Genomic DNA, 15,964 nt, shown 5'->3' on the forward strand with positions numbered 1-15,964 from the left:
AGCTAGAGATATAAACTATTGATTTGGAGCCTAACAGTGTGCCGACCTCCGTTGTGAAGGATAACCCATCCACCCACACTCTGCAGGACCAAATTAGAGTTCAGTATCTTGCTCAAGGACAATTTAACATGTGGTCAAAAAGAGCCAAGGATCAAACCCTTCAATTGTTGGCAAACCCAACTACTAAATGAAGATTATGTATATTTAATTAAATGCATTTTATATGCCATAGCACATGACTAAAACGGACCCTTTCTTCATCAGAAATGTATGTTCTTGTTCAGTGAGTCTCAAAACTACACTGCAGTGAGGCTTTCAGCTAGTGTGTCTGTTGTTTGGAGACAAGGATACTTTTTTATAATTGAGCATAGAACGTGGATGAGTTTACTAAAGAGCGCAGTGGCAGTGAGCAACCTGTTGAAGAATTTAGAAAGATTTTGAAAATGTACAAATGGTGAACATAACAGTTTAATTCTTCACACAGCAGAGAACAAATGATTTGAAACAGAGACACAGACAAAGCGGTGTACCCCAATGAAAGGCAACAGTGTGTGTGTGTGTGTGTGTGTGTGTGTGTGTGTGTGTGTGTGTGTGTGTGTGTGTCTGTGTGTGTGTGTGTGTGTGTGTGTGTGTGTGTGTGTGTGTGTGTGTGTGTGTGTGTGTGTGTGTGGATGGACTCACCTCTAATCCATTTTTGCCTGTGGGACAGAGGGAATTGCCGATGGCTTTACTGTGCCCTTCAGTATGGATCCTAATGAGGGACACATCCTCCCCACTTTTGTATTTGACCCAATTTAATCCCCACCTGTGTGTTTCACAGTCTTCTGGTTCACTCATCATACCTCCCCTTTATGTATTACACCCAGTAACAAAAGGACATCCACCACCTCCCCAGCTCTGAGGGAAAACTACTTAACTTCTCAAAGTGCTGGTTGGTTATAGTCCTCGTGAGCAATATGTGTTTCCATGGTGGTCTTCCATTCTGTAAAGATAATTTTGTATCTGTCTTTCACTGTCTTGCACTATTAGGTCTAAACAGTGACGTAGCGTTTGAAGAAAAAAATACCTTTTCCTAGCTTAGCCTACTAGCTTTTCCCAAAGCTTTCACCACAGCTCAAAGTCTTCATTATATATATATATATTATATTATTATATATAATATATATATATATATATATATATATATATATATATATATATATATATATATATATATATATATATATATATAACAACAACAACAACAACAACAATATATATATATATATATATATATATATATATATATATATATATATATATATATATATATATATATATATATATATATATATATAACAACAACATAGAAAACAATTTAAAACGTAGAAACATGTTGCTGCAATGAAGCACTTTGACCACTTGGTGGCAGCATCTGACCTTCAAGTAAAAAGTCAGGTCCTGTGAATGGACGGTCAAGAGGAAAGGGGCAGAAAGTCACCAGAAATGTGTTAACTAAATGAAATGTTTTGTCCGGCAAACGGTTCAATCTAATTGTTGCAGCTCTTTATCATAATCCGAGGCCCCGGGAAGCGGTGAGGTCCGGGCACGAGCTGGCTAAAGCATGCGGCCGAAGTTGGCGTGCCACCTTCTGCCCGAGCCTTTCCAAGCCGAGCGAGATCCGGTCGCTGCGCACTACGGTGGAGGAAATGCTCCAAAACTGTACAGTAAGAGCTCAAGGCCATACACATATGCAAGGCAGAGGTCAGCCTGAACAATGCTGCATTGTAAGTTTACTTTACAAATGTAAGGATCTGTTTTTATAGCAGTTAGAATGTTGGAAATTGTGACATTATGAATATCATTATGTAATTGAAGCTGAATTTGAATTCAATTTTCCTCCGAAACTGTACTGTATGATCTCAAGGCCATACACATGTGCAAGGCAGAGGTCAGTCTGAACAAGACTGCGTTGTAAAAAGCTACATCATGATGGAGTTTGAGAACAGCCTTTTCCAGAGACTCCAGCAGCTGGCCGGATTCGCCCACTCTCAAACCCGCAGGGAAATCCCATTGAGCGTCTGAACAGGACACTTCTACAGATGCTTCGCACTCTACAAGAGGAGAAAAAGGCAGAGTGGAAGAACCATTTACCCCACATAGTGCACGCATACAACTGTACGAGACAAGAGGGAACAGGCTATTCACCATTCTTTCTCCTGTATGGCGGAGCCTCACATTTGCCTGTGGATTTGCTATTTGACCTAAAACCTGAACAAGAGCCACGGTCCAGACAAGAGTATGCACAAAAATGGACTTCTTGCATGCAGGAGGCATACAAGATTACCTCAGATAACAGTGAAAAGGGCTCGGCTAAAGGAAAGAAATACTATGATTGGCAGGTTAAAGGCATGGTATTGCAGCCTGGTGATTGAGTGCTTGTCAGAAACCTGTTGGAAAGGGGTGGCCCTGCCAAACTTCATGCTTACTGGGAAAAGAGAATTCATCGCGTGATTGAAAAGATTCGAGAGGAACCTGTCTCCTGAGTTCAGCCAGAGACCGGAGATCAAACCCTCTGTGTCCTACATCGTAACCTTCTGCGACCTATCAATGACTTGCCCTTGGAACATGATGAGCAGAAACAGTGTGCACCCAAGAAAAAACAAAACCAGAGAGACAATCAGATGAAGATCAGTGACACAGTGGAGCAGGAGTCTGAACATTCTGATGATGAGGAATACACATATTGCCTCAGGACCACAACGGTGTAAGGAAGAAGGAGAGTCAGACCCCCAAAGCCTGAGTCTAAACCACCAGGTGAACTCAGTGCTGTAGCCCCAGAGTTCCAGCCAATAAAACAAGCAACTGAGACAACTCAAATAGAGCAGCCAACTGAACCTGAGCCAGTTGCAGAGCCAAATTCAGGGCAACCGCCTGTACCGGCTGCGACACCACCAGCTGAGGAGCTACAGCAGAAACCAGCAAGGGATGATACTATGGACGATGTAAATACAGAAGAGCAGGTAGACGATAATGAGCCGGCCACAGGGCTGTTAAATGAGAAAGTGCCACCCGCGAGAAGGTCAACCCGAGCTATTAAACCTAGAGAAATGCTCACATATAACCAATTTGGACAACCCTCATGTCTGGAAGTTAGGAGCAAATCTGATGTTTGCCTGTGTCCCCGACCCCATGCCGTTTTACACAACTGTTCCAGACCTCTGTGACGCAGTGTGCAGGTATGCAGTGACTAAGAAGACAGTCAATTGTGAAAATGCAAGAGACTTTGACTTTGACGGTGTAGACTCTTGACATTGACAGTAATAGTTGATTCTAGATGTTCAGTGACATATTTTGAAGCAGAGGAGAGTGTAGTAGGTTGGAAATACTAAAGGTTAGTTATATTAAAACAGTGGTACTGCTGTGGATCTATTAGGGAGGATGTAACTACAAGCGCAAGTCATGCGCAGTTCAGAATAAAATCAGCTCTCAGTCTGAGCAGGATGAATAAATTGGTCCTCTCTGTTCATTCACAGGAATGGCAAAACTCGTTTTTATGTCTTTAGTTTTGGTTACTATCTCAGGTGAATGGAGTACTATATGTTCTGTAATGTATATGATTTGGAGATGTGTTAAGTGTTCAGCTTCAGATTGTAGCTAACGGTTTTGACGAACGTCCTAATGCTACCTAGTTAGCTCTGTCTGTGACCTCCAGTGTTACACCATAGTTTGTAAGAGGAAAATGTGTTTTAAATGAGTGTTAGCCAGAGTCTGTCTGTATTTCATATGTAAATTGCTTAAGAAGTTGATCTTTATTGAGTTCAGAAAAGAATAAGCTCTGAGCCTGAGCAGGATGAATAAGTTGGTCCTCTCTCTGTTCATTCAGTGTTACTTACAGGCTACACAGTGCTACCAAGCCTGTGTAACTGTTGCTGCTGGTCCAGATTTCCCCTAGGTCTGGTGCTGGTAACACTGACACCGGATTCAGTTGGGTAAATCCATGAGGTCTGCGTAGCGTCACTTCCGGTTTCGTCAATGGGGTGTAGTTTTTTCAGTCTGACCACTAAATTTTGTCAAAAATGTATTCAATACAATCGGATCCATCAACAGGCTATAGTGAGATACACACGTCGCATCGGCTGCATTAAGACCGTAAGCGGTTTGATGCAAATTCGCGACAACCGTCTACAAGGGATTAAGGTTACACGCCGATTTTCAGACTTTGGAACACACTTATATCAAATGTATCGGATTTAGCTATTGAGCCGTGAGGGACAGGGATGCAGTGTCACTGCCTGGTCAAAAAATGCAGGGGTGTGGCTAAAAAACAGGCTCAGCCAATGGACCGAAACTCTTGTGTTTCGGTAGTAACGTGAAAACTTGGGACATGATTTTCTGAAAATTAAACCCACAATAAATTTAAATCTTACAACTTCTGTTTAAACTCAATCATAAAGATCTTTGAAATTACACCATTGAAAAAAATCAAACAATAGTTTTAATATTATTTACAGGAATTGAAATTTAGATGTCAGGGTTGATAACCGCTACTTACCAATAGAAAGTACCCTATAAATAATGATTTTGTATATATTTAGCATATCACTTCCTATAACATTCCTATCTCCCACAAAAATGACATTCCAATGTCACTAAACTGCAATCTTTACTACATTTCAGGGGCATGTTTATTTCCTCTCAGATTACAGTAACAGTTTTCAACATTTATTTTTTAACAGCCCTCCTCCCAAATTAGGCTTCTGCATATCAGTGTTATTGGATGAGAACTTAATTTTTATGAGACAGTGGCATCCTGGTTTGTCCAACATGCTAAAGAGCTGGTAATCTGTAACATTGGCTCCCAACCCAAGCCAAGCCTGTTGGTCTGCATCCCCCTACAGCTTCAGAGGTCACTCCTCGGGGTCACGAGACAGGTAACATGGTAGCAAAGAAGTAAATAGAATCAATTCATCTGGTTTGTGCTCTTGTAAGATTCAGTCAAACTTTTTGTATCTCAATGGCATTTGGACCACAGCATTTGACCAACATTATATCTTCTCATCTTGGCTCTTTGAACTCTTCTGTACCATTCAATGAGGGATTTAAGTGTGACAAATCAATCAACAAGGTAGGTAAATTATATGCATGTTTAATAAGAAGAAACCAACTGTCACTCTATTTTTCAATTTCCAATATTTATTGCCTTGTGATCAACACATGCTCACTCTTCTTGTAGGAATGTTTGGTTCTAAAATACACAAATACAACAAGTAAATGCATGCTGCTAATTTACCATGCACATTAAATATCAGGGGAAATAAACGGCATTAAATACATCTGTATGAAATAACAAAGACACAGGAAAATGTAACTATATGGTTATATACACGTATACTGCCATCTAACGGTAGAAAGGTAAACCTTAAAACCTAACTTTACTCTGCTGCATTTGCATCATAGAAGACTGTAAAGATGTGCCACATACTGCACTAACTTACTTATACCAATGTACTGGTTTGTATTGGATTGTTTGGATAGGTTTGTATCCTGTTGTTTCAGCCATTGTTGTCACTGTAGCTCAGTTAATAAAACATGTATCTATAAACTTGTGTTGTGGTATTGCGCGTGCTGTGCATCTTTGTCCCCCTCGTTTTGCAGCAAATGAACACAACAAGGAAGTATACAATGAATCAATGTTACAAATAGAACTACAGACTGACGTGGTCATTGGACGTAACCTCTGACCGGCGTCACTTTGCGTCATTTTGCCGGGAATGTTGGACCACGTGTCTCCTGCCGGTGTGCTTGTTCCTCCAATGCGCGATTCATTACTTTTCATACCGAAACGCGTCGGGGCAGCAGGGAGTGTAGGAGCAAGATGGCGGCGCCGTGGGGTGCAGGCGAGGACACTTTAACGGCGTGCAATATGGAATTTTTCGCAATGGATACACTAGACGAGGTAAGGCATACGTTCAACACTTGGGTTTCTTTCATGCTGTGACACGGTTACTACTTTTTGTGCGTGTTCAGAAGCTGGGGATAGCGTGTTGTGTGTGTCTGTGTGTGTACATGCGTGTACACTCTGCCTGGAAAAAGTGACACGTGGATGCTACCGTAGTATCGATAGTAAAACTTATTTTGAAAAAGTACTTATTGATTTGAGATGGTCGCAGCTTGACATGTCTTTGTTGATGTGTTAAATAAATAATACATAATGCGTGACTCTAAATATGCTGGTATCTTTTAGCTAATTGTTAACGCTAGCTGGTGAGCCAGTGTAGCTTCACTGTCTGGTTAAGGTTTCCTCCCATATAACACTCTTATTCGTTATTACATTTGAGGTGACAGTTGTGTATTTTGATTGGTAGGTGGTCTGGCATGTGCGACAGTTGTATAATCCTTATCAATAATGCGCATTTAAGCTCATCAATGTACTGTTAACCAACTGATCAAACACACGTGGTAACAACAATGCTAGTTAACTAACAGTGCGATATGCTGTCACGAGTCTGTTCATCACAACTCCTTTACTGTTTTGCTTTACCGTGATTAAGGTGACGTTTATTTACGTTAATTCTGCCATAGTGTAGTTTAAGGGCGCCACGCCAGCACGTTGCAGTAATGTGGCAACCATATAATGATGCACACCTTGATGAAGCTCTTTTATAGTAAGACAGTGACTGCAATATATACAGTAACGCACACCTGAGTGACTATTTGCTAGCTCACTGCAGCAGCACACCACGTTTTAATTCAAAGCCTGTGTATGTCCACATGTGGTTTAGTCGTGGTGAATCACATGTTGGCTTCCTCCTTCCTTCACGCATGCGCAGTAGGTACTGCATATTAAACCTCTTCATACACCCGTCCATAGACTTCATGAATAACTACGTGGCGTTTTCAAACGTGGAGGGTAAAATGTGTACTTTTAGGTGCGTATCATTTGGTAATTTTTAAAATATCTGGACAGGAGCAGAGGCGAGGGCCCTGCGCGTGTTATTGTAGCGCAACACGTGGGCTCCGTAGCCTCCCTATGTACGGGGTGAGGCGAGGATCAAACATGTCTGCGCGCTGTGTGCAAGCGTAGACAGCAACACGTGGGTCACTGTACGAGACCGCTGCGTATTTTAGATCAAAGTGCATCCTTTTATCACTTACGGTTACGTATAAAGGCGGATCTGTTGTCAGACTAACTTTAGTTATCCTTATTATTAAAATATAAGAGTGGTTCTACAATATGTAAGCCTACAATCACAATTAAATCTGACTGTTCTTACTTGTGTAAATTGTAACTATCGGGTTTACAGCCGTTGTCATTTTATTTTGTTTTCTTGGAACAGATTATTTAACTTTTTTCGTTGTGTATATTGCTAAGTGTACATTAGATGGATTCTTGCATTCCTGATGGATACTTGCTCTAATGCTCTTGCGTATTTCATATTATAGGAAAATATCTTGGATATTATTTGGCTTTTCGTCAAACTGGAACTAAAAACACATGGCCTCTCTTTTTATAAGTGCTTCACTTAAGTTTGGGCTTACTCTCAGCATCAACCACCAAATACAATAGCAATGTCGACTCATTTCACATCGCAGACGAAACTTTTTCTTAAAACAATTTCTGTTAAATAATTTGGTTATTTTGAAACTGTCCTCATAAGACACAGCTGTTTACCTCATTAAACAGTTCTCTGACTAAACTCCTAGACCACATATTGCCCCACATTTACACACCTTTAAAAAAAAGCACCAACATGGAAGGTTTTGAATTGAGTAAGCCATTAAAAAAGTTATAAATACTGACCAACATGGTATTATTTAGATCTTTATTTTTAATTAGGCATTCTGAGTGTATCTTTGTTTTTACGTTTAATTATGTGTCTCAACTTACTACTGTGGTAACTTGTCCGTTGTCTTTTTACCAAATAATGTGTTTTTATTTCCCCTCTCTAGAGTGATGGCCTAACCTCTGCAGAAAATCTGGAGGCCCTTCAAAACTGCTTAGACCCCTCTATTCTTTCTATCTTTGAGGACCCACCAACAATAGAGGCAAGACAAATGTCACATGTTTGTGAAACAATTATTACAGTAGCATAAAAGATGGTACAGTTGACTTATTTTTCGTGTTTTTTAATTAGACTAAACGTCTAGATGAAGAGAGCGAAGCCACGCTGCTGACTGCCCTGACAGAGATCCTTGACAATGTGGATGATGAGAATTTGTCCCCATTTGACACACTACCTGACTCAGACCTGCTGTCGGGTCAGAGGGGCAGGGAACACTCTCCGGTTAGTGCCCAGCTGCCATAAATAACTCCCCCATCCAGCCCTTGTACAGAGAAAGTAAAAATGAGTGGATGAAAAACTTGCTGACCTTTGTGGTTCTTGACATACAGTAATTTATTTATGTTCGACTCAACAAATGAAGTCATTATGCTTTTGTTAATCTTTCGCTTTCTAGCTCAGGAGACTGCTGTGTCTGTCCCGTTCCCCTCCAGAGAAGGACACACTGTGCAGCACAAGAGCCATATCAACTGGAAAGGTAGCTTTTCTCCCTCAATAGCATTATGTATTTATTTGTGCTTCAGGCATTTTTCTGAATTATATTTGTTTCCCCTCTTAGAGCCTCCCCAGGTTACTGGCATCTCTCCAGAGAAGTGATGGCGAGGAAGAGGACGATGGCTCTCTCAGTTTAAGCCCAGCGAGTCACGAGTCAACTCCTGACGGTGACCAGCTACACTGGGAAGGTCTGGCCCTCCCAATTCCTGTCACCTTCGAGCAGGAGATTGAAGATGGTATTTCAGTTAGCCTGGGGGACTTTGTGAGGCATATGCACCCGTACTGTATGGCGATTTGTATGGAAGATGACGACGGGGAACAGATGTTGCCCGAGGGAGGAATCTTACTTGAAGTTGTGGACCAGGGTGAAAATGGAGAACCCATCCTAGCCATACCAGATATGGATCTTCCAGTCTTTCTCCCACTTGAAGAGCCGTCATCAGAAAATAAACAGAAAGTTATAGGTGAAGCAGACGTAGTGGCCTCTGACAGCTCGGAGCATATAGTCGTTGACGACGATGAAGATGAGGCTACCGTTAAAGTTGCTGCCCTTTTGACACCAGATGTTTGTTCAGATGTGAAAGATAACATTGTCATCAAGAAACAAAGAGAAGAGATAAAAGAGAGAAGTCCCTCTCGAAGAAAAAAGAAGAAAAAATGCAAGGAACAGCGCCAACCGAAACCTGTGGAGGGAAGGGTCCTTAGGAGTGGCACTGTAAGAAAGACAGAAAAGCCTGAAAAACGACCGGTCGAAGAAAAAAGACAAAAAGTCCAAAAGGTTCCTCTTGCCTCAACTCCAGCTCCTTCCTCTGTGAAACCTAAGAAACCAAATCCATGCCCAACTATAACACTATTGCCTAAAATTAACGTGCAAGTTGCCACATCAGTGTTAACCAGACAGGAAACAGGAGGGATAAGTACGAGACCAGAAAAGAGTTGGTCTAGCTGCTTACCCACAGCAGTGGTCTCACAACGACCTGATGAAATGCCTTTACCGCCTTCCCCAGTCACTAGGAAGCCAGAAGGCTCTTCAGCAGCTCCCTCTGCTGTCCGGCCCCCGATGTCTTCAGACAGCCCTGCAGCTGTTTCGAGTCCGACAGAACCACAACTGGCCCCACCTGTTGGTGAGGCCCCCCCTCTTGTGGTGCCTGTAGTCTCGGAGCCTAAGTCCAAATCGCTCAGTCTAGCAGAGTACCGGCGGCTCCGACAGCAGAAAAAACCAGCCCCGGTGGAAAAACTAAAAAACAGCACGAAGTGGCCCAGCCTCCCAGAGCTTCCCAAAGAGCTTCTCCCCATTCCCTGCTTGCCTGACCCAAGCCCCAAGGATCTCCGACGCCCCAATCCCCAAGCAGAAGTGGAGGAGGTCAGACCTGCCTGGCAGCCGAGGGGACCGTGTGCACCACCCACCCCGGAGGCGCTGTTGGCGCTACCGGCCTACATGGTTGTCTCATCCAGCAAGGTTACTCCCATCTCTAAACCACAGCCAAAACCTGAACCTTCAAAAACGTCTCTATCCCAAAACTCCCCGACTGCTGCCTTTAATTCAGTGAAGAATTTACCCTCACATCAACACACCACTGCTCAGCCTGTAGAATTTTGTGGGACTCCAAGCTCTGTGTCTCCAGCTTCTTTAAAAGCTGCTACTGAGTTACTGTCAACAGCAAATTGGAAATGCTCTCCAGCACCTTCAGGAGGAACAAGTGGAGTCGATAAAAGGCCCCAATCTCAATTGGCATCTCTTAAGTCTGGAGAGCTGATTAAAATCTGTCTTAAAACTACTACAGATGCAATCAAACACAACGCTGCTACCATGTCTGTGCCCAGTGCACCTCAGGAGACTATTGTCTTTCAGAAGCTGCCTGAGGTTACTGCTCCTGTGTCCTTTAGCAACCCCATCACACTTGAAAGTAAGTCCTCCAAACCCACAGCTGGTACCCAGCTCTGTTCTCTGGTTACCCATCCCTCAGTCTCCCATAGTCTAAAGGCCAAACCTGTTGTACTTCAAACTAAAGACAAACCCACTACAGCAGTGAAACTCCAAAAGGCAAAGAGCCCCACACAGGAGCTGATCGAGGCCTTTACCACTGAGATAGGTGAGTCTAAAGTTGATTGTGTATTTTGATTGAAACGTTTTTGTTTCTCCAATGCTGACTATTAATGACCTACAAAGTCCTTGCCAGAAATCTGCTTTGTCAGTGTCTCATATCTGCTGCTCTGCAACCCTAGCCCATATTTAATCTGCTCCAGTTATTGGCTGATGTGCAGGAAGCCAATATCAGAAATGGTTGAGGTGAAGCAGTGTCTGCCGTTGGTGCAGTAAAACAATAATTAGACAACTGTAACTTCAACATCATTCTTGATGATCATTGTAAACATGTGTGTCACCACTTTAATTTGACATGCAGCCTGTTAGTCTGGTTTGTTAAAAGTAGAATTATATAATATGTTGTGTGTCTATAATAAAAAAACAAAATGATATCCTTTTTTTTGTAGGTATTGAAGCTGCTGATCTGACCAGCTTGCTGGAGCAGTTTGAGGAAACCCAAGGTAATCGGTTCATTTAGTTCCACTTGTTCTGTACTGTCAGAAAGAAGTGATATTTCCATTCCTTGTGAGACAATGTTACTCCAAAGTATTTTTTGTCCTATCTAGTTAATGGTGGTTCTGGCCACTAGCTTAGTGTGTTCCATAGTTTAGTACAAAGCCAAATGTTTTCATAAGATTAGTTTTCCTGGTTTCGTAATGGCGGAAAGTGGCATACAATATCACAGCACTATTTGGTTCGCAGTAGTGGGTGAGAGGGTAGAAGGAAGCAATAGTCTACATAAAGAGATTGTGCATATGCTGAGAGGCGGATAATTGGTGGAAATGAATGACCATTTCTCTGCTTTAATAGTCTTATCTGATTTAGAGAAGTGTTTAATTAAAGTTTACAGATTGTGTGAGACTTCTGGCAGTTAAAATGGCAGTTTTTTTTCTTTATTTTTTTCTTCTTTCTTACTGAAACATTCCCCTTTAAGAGATGTGTGCTGCGGCGGGCAGAGATGCTGCTTTGTGCTCCTGTCCGCTCAGCTGTTGGAATTCTGCCCTGTTTGCAAATCCTTTGAACTGTCGCCCCACTGTCTTTGTCTGAGCGGATGTACAAGCCTCCAGCCCTAACAAGTAGCTGGACTCTGTATGTGCCATTACTTATGTCAGTGGGCTTTATATTGAACCATCACACGGTGTACTATGGCTAATGTAACCGCTGACCATTTGATGAATTTCCATGGGGGAAGTGCTGTACTGGTATTATGAAGGCAAACCGCATGATGCACTACATTTACACCCGACATGATGCAGGTTGCTACAGTTCATCAAATGTTGGCCAAGTAGAATTTGTTTGTTTCTCGCTGTGTTGCTCTGTTCATTTTGTTTTTCCTTGTGCTTATGCACTTCCTTGTTCCTTCTCTCTTCAGCCAAAGAGGAGAAATGTGTGCTGGAGGTCTCTGGTAGAGCAGCAGCTGTAGGAAACTCGAGGTGAGTTACCCTACAGCCTTCAAGCTGCTCTGTGCGAGTGGTGGGAGGCACGGTTTCCGAGTGAAACCTGTTATCCTGTGTGGGTGTGTGGCGATGACTCGCACATACCTTTTTGCCAAGACCTACCGCAAACCCTGCTTTTTGTCTGGCCAGAGTGATGGCATTCTCAGGTCTAAATTTGTGCGACCTGGCTTTACAGGGCTTTTTGTTGTCTCAACTTTGCTGCAGTCTAATCAAGAGGTGTGAAAGCTACACTATTTACCACTGATTGTAACCGACCCTGTGCTCTATTTACAGTGTTAAACTGGCTCCAGAGAAAACAGTCGTGCAGCGTGTTAGAGCTATTGACCTCTCAAGTACTGCAGGTAATTCAGCATTTTGACTTAAGATGAGTCATTAGGGTAAATCATTAAATAAGATAAAGAAAAGTTGTATGGCTTCCAGCAATAAAATGGCAGTCATTAGAGCTGGAATATCTAAAATATATCATAATGATCAAAGATTTGCTACCTTGCAACACACAGGACAAACTACACTTGAATATTAGTTGTAATTGTGGTGCATTTTTTCCTCTTCAGCTTTGACTCCCCCAGCTACTCCTCCTCACCAGATGTGGAAACCCCTAGCCCCTATGGCCCTGCTGGGAAAGAGCAAGGCTGCTGATGCCTCAAAGTTGAGCTCCTTCAAGGTTATCCAGATAGAAGCCCGGCCTCTGCCCTCAGTCAGGTCCCGCAGCAAACCTACTCATGCGGCTGCCACTGTAGCCCCGGAAATTGCATGCATGGACCACGACTATTGCCTCCCCAACAAAGACACTTCCACTCGAGATTTAGGCAAACGTTGGCCTGTCAAACAGCCATCTTTTATCACTATTAAACCCATTGGGCAACCCACTATAACCACTACACAAACACCCCCAGCTGCCCATGTATCGTCTGCTCAGTCGCCCATAAAGCTTGTGGTTGCAACCAAAACACAAGAGTTTCCTATGACGGAGACCCTCGATCACAGGACTGATGAGATGGAGAGAAGCTCTGTCCTGGAGACTCCTGATGCGTCGCCTGCTCAGCAGGACACTGCTGTTAAAGAAGAAAGCCCCAGGAGAAGAAGGTCCTATCGTCGACATGCTGCTTCTCGCACACCCAGTCCCAAATCTGGTCCCAAAGACAATACTAGAGGCCGGTCTAGAAAAAGATCCCATCGCTCTCCCAGCCCGACGTCCAGCAGTTCAGAGTCTGACTCCGATTCTTCTACATCTCGGTCTAGATCCCACTCACCATTAAAGAAAAGGTTAGGCCCACAGTCCTATGCTTTATGCAGCATCTTGTTTTGGAGTTTTGATTTGCCTATTAACCACTGGCCATTCTTTCCCATTTCCTATGTAGGTATCGTCTCCGTCACTCTGAAAGTAGTTCCAGCGCTTCATCCCGGTCCTCCTCTAGGTCCTCTCTCTCTGTGTCCCGCTCTCCTCCCAGGAGGAGACGGTACTCGTATTCCTCCTCTCGTTCTGGCTCTTGGAGTTGCTCCAGGTCGCGTTCTCGATCCCCTCGGAGACAAGCACAGTGGAGTAGAAGCAGAAGATTACACAGGTGCAGAATACATATGTATATCATGCTCTTTTTAATGTTCTTTGTATGGATTTTATAGCTGTTTCACTCGTGTATATCAAATATTATGCCAGGCGCTTTATAAAAATTACTAAAGGCTTCATCTTACCTGCCTTTGTCCACATTTTCTTACAGCAATGCTCCTAGTGCAAAACCAAATGTGCAGGAGGTGAAGAGACTCAAGGAGAAAGCCATTGTAAGTGAATTTTACTCCCTCGTACCGGTCTCTAAGCAAAGTGGTTAAAATATTCTCCCTGAATTATCTGATCGTTTACTTTCTTTCCTCAGGAGGAGCGCCGGGTTGTTTACATCGGTCGAATTCGGTTAACAATGACCCAAAAAGAACTTAGGGACCGCTTCTCTTTATTTGGCGAGATTGAAGAATGCACTCTGCACTTTAGAGACCATGGGTAAGTACATAAACAGCTTTTGTAAAATGGTATATCTTTGAATCTTGTTTGTCTTGTCTGTGATGTCTTGGGCCTAACTTTCCCTAGACCTGCGATAAACTGAAAATAAACACAGGCTAATGGTTTGCTAATCTCTCACAGGGACAACTATGGGTTTGTGACTTACTACGACACCAAGAATGCTTTCATGGCCATTGAGAATGGAAGCAAGTTGCGCAAGCCAGATGAGCTGCCATTTGATCTCTGTTTTGGTGGAAGGAGACAGTTCTGCAAAACCAACTATGCCGATCTGGGTAAGCATAAATCAACAGACCCAAAGTTCTTGTAGCGCTTACCCAGAGTACTTTTAATCAATCGAAATAGTATTGATTTGGCTTGCAGAAAATCGCACATATTGGCTGCAGGTCATCCCGATAGTGTGCTCAGCTGAGAGCGAGTGTATTTTAAACTACAGCCAATAACTTTTAGGGGATACTTGCACTGCAGGACAAAGGCACAATTTATATTTTTGAGGATACTGTCCTTTTTATGTGTTCTTAATTATCAAAAGATTAACTATTAACATGTTACATTTTGAACACATGAAGATTGTTTGTTTGGACTATTTGAAGTGGGGCTGAATGATGTACTTGTCCATATTCGCTGTGGATTTAGGCTGCAGCGAAACACATTTTAGCCACCTGAAAGAGAAGCTCACTAAAAATATCTATTGTGTGTTTATGTTAAAGTAATTTCACTGCTTATCTTACTGTCGGAAAAACTTTTCAGACAAATTTAAAGACAAACAGTATTCATAAGTTTCAATTTCAGATCAGTTCCCTGTTGGAAAATATTCTAAATATAGCGTGCACTTAAAATGCCCAAGTCCACAGCTGTAAATTGATTTTGCTCCCATGTTGGTACAGCACGCTCTGCTGTTCTTGTCCCTTTTTTTTCTTTTAATACATTGCTGACTTTGTTTTCTTTACCTTTTTTCAGATTCAAGTAGAGAGTACGAACCATTGCCTGCGAAAGGCAAGTTTCATGCACTAGACTTTGACACTTTATTGAAGCAGGCCCAGCAGAATCAGAAGAGGTAACAGGAAGCCTGCAGCAGGAAGCAGCTGACACTTACCTCAGAGCCAATGGTTGGCTTCTCATCTGCAACACTCTTTACATTTTAGTTGTTGCATTTGTTTTATTTTGTTTCTGCAAAATAACACCTTCTATTGAAGTGAAGATTTGTAATGAAATGGGAAAAGAAAAAAAATGAAATGAATGAAATTATTTTTTTTTAAAGTTTATTTAAATGTATAATCAAATGGAGAAAATCATTTTTAAAAGGGGGTGGTAAGTGGGATGGAGCTCCCTAATTACTGGGAGGTTGTGATACATTGAATGTACTACAAACCTAAATAAAAAAGAATTACATACATTATTTGACTTTTCATTCCAACTCAAGTGTCTGCATTGTTTTTGTCTTTGTTATTGGTTACATCTTCTTTAGAAACATAACGGGTGTCACATGTCCAAAGAAAACTATAGACATAAATAACTACATGCATACATTTGCTGCTTTTTGCAGCAAAAGGAGTCATTTTTATTAAAGCAAATGTACTGACTGTGGAAAAAGCTCAGGTGAAACTAATTAACTGTATTAATTACACCTGTGCTTTAGGCATTATGATGTGCCGAAACTTGAAAAGGGTTTAATTGGCTTACCATTAAGTGATGACACTCCCAACAGAACAGAGACATTTTACAGGTTATTAAAATCAGTCGTGAAACTTGTCTGCTGTGGAAAGTCCCATTAAGGACCTCCAAGTAGTGCGCTCCAGGTCACATCAACCACTGCTCAGTTCTGTATTGGAAGGTCTGGGATATAAAGCCATGATATAATTGTGGGCATGTA

The 15,964-nt window shown here is 42.2% G+C and overlaps 1 protein-coding gene across 3 annotated transcripts; it reads left to right on the forward strand.

Annotated features, from left to right (window-relative positions):
- Positions 1-1,727: 1,727 nt before the first annotated feature.
- Positions 1,728-15,444, forward strand: pprc1 (PPARG related coactivator 1). Of its 3 annotated transcripts, XM_068568747.1 has the most exons (15): positions 5,834-5,938; positions 7,933-8,028; positions 8,118-8,267; positions 8,440-8,520; positions 8,602-10,444; positions 10,550-10,630; positions 11,031-11,084; positions 11,996-12,056; positions 12,354-12,421; positions 12,635-13,346; positions 13,442-13,645; positions 13,799-13,859; positions 13,952-14,073; positions 14,215-14,366; positions 15,052-15,444. In XM_068568747.1, the coding sequence occupies exons 1-15, from the start codon at positions 5,858-5,860 to the stop codon at positions 15,150-15,152; spliced, it is 3,867 nt and encodes a 1,288-aa protein (XP_068424848.1). In that variant the 5' UTR covers positions 5,834-5,857; the 3' UTR covers positions 15,153-15,444. The 3 variants fall into 3 exon arrangements, with proteins under 3 accessions (XP_068424847.1, XP_068424848.1, XP_068424846.1); XM_068568746.1 differs by lacking the exon at positions 5,834-5,938 and adding an exon at positions 1,728-1,766 and having other exon boundaries at positions 8,602-10,630; XM_068568745.1 differs by having other exon boundaries at positions 8,602-10,630.
- The last annotated feature ends 520 nt before the right edge of the window (positions 15,445-15,964 follow it).

This window comes from Clinocottus analis, unplaced genomic scaffold (genome assembly GCF_023055335.1).
Source record: "Clinocottus analis isolate CAN_PGR_092001 unplaced genomic scaffold, fCliAna1.0.p SCAF_8, whole genome shotgun sequence".
Lineage (NCBI taxonomy): Eukaryota > Metazoa > Chordata > Actinopteri > Perciformes > Cottidae > Clinocottus > Clinocottus analis.

What these genes read in the sequence shown, in the direction of transcription:
- pprc1 (XM_068568745.1), top strand. Translation starts at nt 5,858, where the DNA reads ATGGCGGCGCCGTGGGGTGCAGGCGAGGACACTTTAACGGCGTGCAAT. An exon ending in GAGCCATATCAACTGGAAAG is followed by an intron (nt 8,521 to 8,601) that starts GTAGCTTTTCTC and finishes TTCCCCTCTTAG; the next exon opens with AGCCTCCCCAGGTTACTGGC. An exon ending in CTGCACTTTAGAGACCATGG is followed by an intron (nt 14,074 to 14,214) that starts GTAAGTACATAA and finishes AATCTCTCACAG; the next exon opens with GGACAACTATGGGTTTGTGA.